This window comes from Aegilops tauschii, chromosome 7 (genome assembly GCF_002575655.3).
Source record: "Aegilops tauschii subsp. strangulata cultivar AL8/78 chromosome 7, Aet v6.0, whole genome shotgun sequence".
NCBI lineage: Eukaryota > Viridiplantae > Streptophyta > Magnoliopsida > Poales > Poaceae > Aegilops > Aegilops tauschii.
The window spans coordinates 484,787,761-484,792,640 of NC_053041.3; the positions used below are offsets into that span (position 1 = coordinate 484,787,761).

General features: G+C 46.2%; 1 protein-coding gene across 1 annotated transcript in view; it reads left to right on the plus strand.

Moving 5' to 3' along the window:
• LOC109732172 (berberine bridge enzyme-like Cyn d 4) overlaps positions 1-829 on the plus strand; it is a 1,563-nt gene extending 734 nt beyond the window's left edge. The window contains exon 1 of the mRNA XM_020291370.2: positions 1-829. This exon is cut by the window's left edge and continues 734 nt beyond it. Coding sequence (XP_020146959.1) covers positions 1-829 — 829 coding nt within the window.
• Positions 830-4,880: the final 4,051 nt, after the last annotated feature.

Below are 4,880 nucleotides of genomic sequence, written 5' to 3' on the forward strand. Positions count from 1 at the left end.
GCCAGTGCCTCCCACCGTCACCGTGTTTAAGATCCCCAAGACGGTGCAAGAAGGCGCCGTAGACCTCGTCAACAAGTGGCAGCTGGTCGGGCCGGCACTTCCCGGCGACCTCATGATCCGCGTCATCGCTGCCGGGAACACGGCGACGTTCGAGGCCTTGTACCTGGGCACCTGCAAAACCCTGACGCCGCTGATGAGCAGCCAATTCCCCGAGCTTGGCATGAACCCCTATCACTGCAACGAGATGCCCTGGATCAAGTCCGTCCCCTTCATCCACCTCGGCAAACAGGCTGGCCTGGACGACCTCCTCAACCGGAACAACACCTTCAAGCCCTTCGCCGAATACAAGTCGGACTACGTGTACCAGCCCTTCCCCAAGCCCGTGTGGGAGCAGATCTTCGGCTGGCTCGCGAAGCCCGGCGCGGGGATCATGATCATGGACCCCTACGGCGCCACCATCAGCGCCACCCCCGAAGCGGCGACGCCGTTCCCTCACCGCCAGGGCGTCCTCTTCAACATCCAGTATGTCAACTACTGGTTCGCCGAGCCAGCCGGCGCCGCGCCGCTGCAGTGGAGCAAGGACATTTACAATTTCATGGAGCCGTACGTGAGCAAGAACCCCAGGCAGGCGTACGCCAACTACAGGGACATCGACCTCGGCAGGAATGAGGTGGTGAACGACATCTCAACCTACAGCAGCGGCAAGGTGTGGGGCGAGAAGTACTTCAAGAGCAACTTCCAAAGGCTCGCCATTACCAAGGGCAAGGTAGATCCTCAGGACTACTTCAGGAATGAGCAAAGCATCCCGCCGCTGATCGAGAAGTACTGATCGAGGACCTTGCATGGAGATTTAGTGCGTGGTTGGCGTTTCACATGCCCAACTAGTAGAATAAGGATCGCGCGTAGGTGTTTTTCTGTTACTACTTCTCTATGTACCCTGCTCACTGCATTTACTTCGTAGTGAATAAATGATGAAGCTTGTGCCCTCTACGAGTTTATTCTTGTGATCATTAAAATTTCCATTGAATGTTTTCTGAGACCCCACTACAGTAAATCATAAAGTTGCCTAGTGTCGGGATATAAACCGAGTGTCATTTCATGGGTATTCGGTTTATACAAATGTAAATCGAGCACCAAACCTTAAAGAGCACGGCAGAAATATTTCACAGATATTCGTTTCATACAAGTGTAAGCCGAGCACAAAACCTTAAAGAGCACGACATAAATATTGACGCCGGCCCAGAGTGGACGCGACTTCTCACTGCGCCGACATTGAAGCAGCACGCCGGCCAAGAGCGCCGGCCATGATCATGATCCCCGCCCGACCATGGCCGGCCTCCCACATCCCACCGAGATGAGCAAGCTCCACAAGTTTTTTCTTCCCTTTTTCTATATTTTTTATGAATAATATGCATGTGGATCCAAATAGCTAGCTATATATGTTAAAATTGTCGGGATTGCTAAAACTCAGCTAGCTGAGATTTAGTTTGGTCTCATTCACATGCACAACCATTGGATAAAAAGCACACACTGTGATACGTGTAGATGTCCTTGGTCTGTTTCTTTTTTTGTTGTTCATTCATTGTCGCGCTGCTGGCCCATTGCGGCCCGTCACGTTCTCCTATCGTTGATCCAAGAAGTGGAAGCGATGCTACCTTGTCTTTTTTTACCGGATTGACGCTGCCTTGTTTTCCTTTTTAATGTTGAACCACTGTATGTGTATCAGGTCATGGGGGTTTTCTGCTTTGTTTTTGTTCAACATATTTATTTTTCGCTTTTTCATTTTTATATTTTTGGTTTTCTATTTGCAGCATTTTATTTTTAAATTTTGTATTCCACTTTTTATTAATCTTATCTTTTTCATGGTTTTTCTCTTTTTTTCTAATGACATCAAAGCGAAGCCTTCCTTTTGATGGAAATATTTTTTCCCTGAGTTGTTTAGTCAAAAAGAATCATATGACCAAAGTTATTACGGTTTTATTATTTCTCAGCTAGATAAGAAATAGTTGTGCCTCATTCATGACATGAACGTCTGATCAAGGCACACAGAGATTCGTGTGGATGGCTGAAAATGGCGTGCACGAGTGGTGCACTCGACATGGGTACGGCCCGTTTCGTGCTTTTTTGGGCATGGGCATGCGTCACTAGGCTTATAGGCCCATTTCATGCTTTTTGTTGTTGTTTTGTTTTCTTTTTTATATTTTTTTCTTATATCAACATTTAATTTTTTTGTCTTCTTGTTTTCTCTTCTTTCATTTCTTGATTTTTTTACATTCTACATTTTGTAAGCAATTTCCAACCTATAACAACAAAAATTGCGAACTAATTGGCAACCTATAACTTGTGAGAGTTATTTTACGTTTGATTCCTTACACTTTTATTACTTTTTCCTTTTCTCCTTTTGTTTCTTATTTTCAACGGTTTTGCTAAATCGCAGCCAGCTAAGTTGCAATTGCATGAGTACAAAAGCGACTGCAACTGAGTTCAGGATGGTGGTTGTCGGGCTAGTTGCATGTCCAACACTAGACATGTAACCGTAAACATTGTAAACCGACTGCAATTGCATTGGGTACAAAGCGACTGTAATTGAGGTCGGGACATGGGTTCTCGGGCCAGTTGCATCTCCACCACTAGACATGCAATTGCAAGCGTCGTAAGCTGACTGCAACTGCATAGAACACAAAGCGGCTGCACTGGGTTGGGGAGGGGGTTGTCGGGGCCAGTTGCATCTCCAACACTAGACATGCAACTGCAAGTGGTGTAACCCCACTACAACTGCATGTGCGCAAAGCAACTGGAACTGGGTCGGGAGGGGGTTGTCAGGCCAGTTGCATGTACACCACTAGACATGCGATTGTGAAAGCACAAGTGCTCCCTAGGTGATTTTGGTAATTAATGTCAACATATCTCTTGTTGGACTAATTGTTTTATCTAGGATGTTTCAGATAAGTTTAACAATGGCGTGGCAAGGACAAGAGTATGTGGAACCTCTTCAAAATGCTAAGGACAAAGATCGGCAAAAGCTCAAGACTCTTCATTTCTATTTTAGTGATCCAAGATCACATCGAGTCCATAGGAAAGCCAATACTATTAAGAGGGGATGAGGTGTTGTTTAATGGCTTACTTGCTCAAGTGCTTAGTGATATTGCTCCAAAATCCTCAGCCACTTTCTCCGCCCAAATATGTCAAAACCCTAATCTCCAACTCGGCACCACCGAGTTCATATGACATAGCCACAGCCAGAAACCCTAACAGTTCGGTGTCACCGATACGGATCTCGGTTTCACCGAGATGGCCTTGCCAACTCCCTGTTATCAGTTGCAATTATTTCGGTCTCACCGAAATAGCAATCGGTCTCACCGAGATGGCTTGACCAGCTATCTGTTGTCTTATTGCTTCACTTTGGTCTCACCGAGTTGATGCAATCGGTGCCACCAAGACGCGGTTTGCCCTAAGCCCTAGCACATCGGTCCCACCGAGTTGTTCTAGTCTGTTCCACCGAGGTTCCTAACGTTCACACTTTTGAACTGATCGGTGCCACCGCGTTCAACCATTCGGTCCCATCGAGATGAGTCAAATGTGCGTAACGGTTGGATTTTATGTGGAGGCTATATATACCCCTTCACCCCCTTCTCCATTTGTGAGAGAGTCGTGCCTACACTTCCACCATTCATTTTCTGAGAGAGAACCACCTACTCATGTGTTGAGATCAAGAGATTCCATTCCTACCATTTGAACCTTGATTTCTAGCCTTCCCCAAGTTGCTTTCCACTCAAATCTTTCTTCCACCATAGCCAAATCTAAGAGAGAGAGAGTTGAGTGTTGGGGAGTGATACGTCTCCAACGTATCTATAATTTATGAAGTATTCATGCTGTTATTTTATCATTCTTGGATGTTTTACAATCATTTTATAGCAACTTTATATCATTTTTTGGGACTAACCTATTGACCCAGTGCCAAGTGCCAGTTGCTATTTTTTTGCTTGTTTTTTACATCGCATGAAATCAATACCAAACGGAGTCCAAACACAACGAAACTCCACGGGGATTTTTTATGGACCAGAAGGAACCCAATGGGCCAGAGCTGCACCTGGGGGTGCCCCGAGGGGGGCACAACCCACCAGGGCGCGCCAGGCCCCCCTGGCGCGCCCAGGTGGGTTGTGCCCACCCCGGTGGCCTCCCGCATCCCCTCTTTGCACTATAAATTCCCAAATATTCCGAAACCCATCAGGGTTAACCTAGATCAGAAGTTCCGCCCTCGCAAGGTCTCTGTATCCACGAAAACCAATCTAGACCCCGTTCCGGCACCCTGCCGGAGGGGGGAATCATCTCCGGTGGCCATCTTCATCATCCCGGCGGCCACCACAATAAGGAGGGAGTAGTCCACCCTCGGGGCTGAGGGTTTGTACCAGTAGCTATGTGTTTAATCTCTCTCTCTCTCTCTCTCTCTCGTGATCTATATCATGGGCTTTGTTAATATAGTCGGATCGTATGATGTTTCTCCCCTCTATACTCTTGTTGTGATGAATTGAGTCTTTACCCTTTGAAGTTTTGTCTTGTCGGATTGAATATTCAGAGAATAGAACACATGATATATGTCTTGCAGTATGAATACTTGAGGTGACAATTGGGGTATCATATTGATTCACTTGATATGTGTCATGGCATTCAACTCGCGGATTCCTGCGGTGATATTGGGGTAATCTATGCATAGGGGTTGATGCACGTTTTTATTAAGCATCCCCAAGCTTGTGGCTTTGCATATCAATAGCATCATGGGTATTCAAAGAATTCATACTAACAACATTGCACTCATGCTCATCATTCACATATTTTATGCCAAGCATTCTATGTAATTCTTCTTCTAGTACTTGAGCACA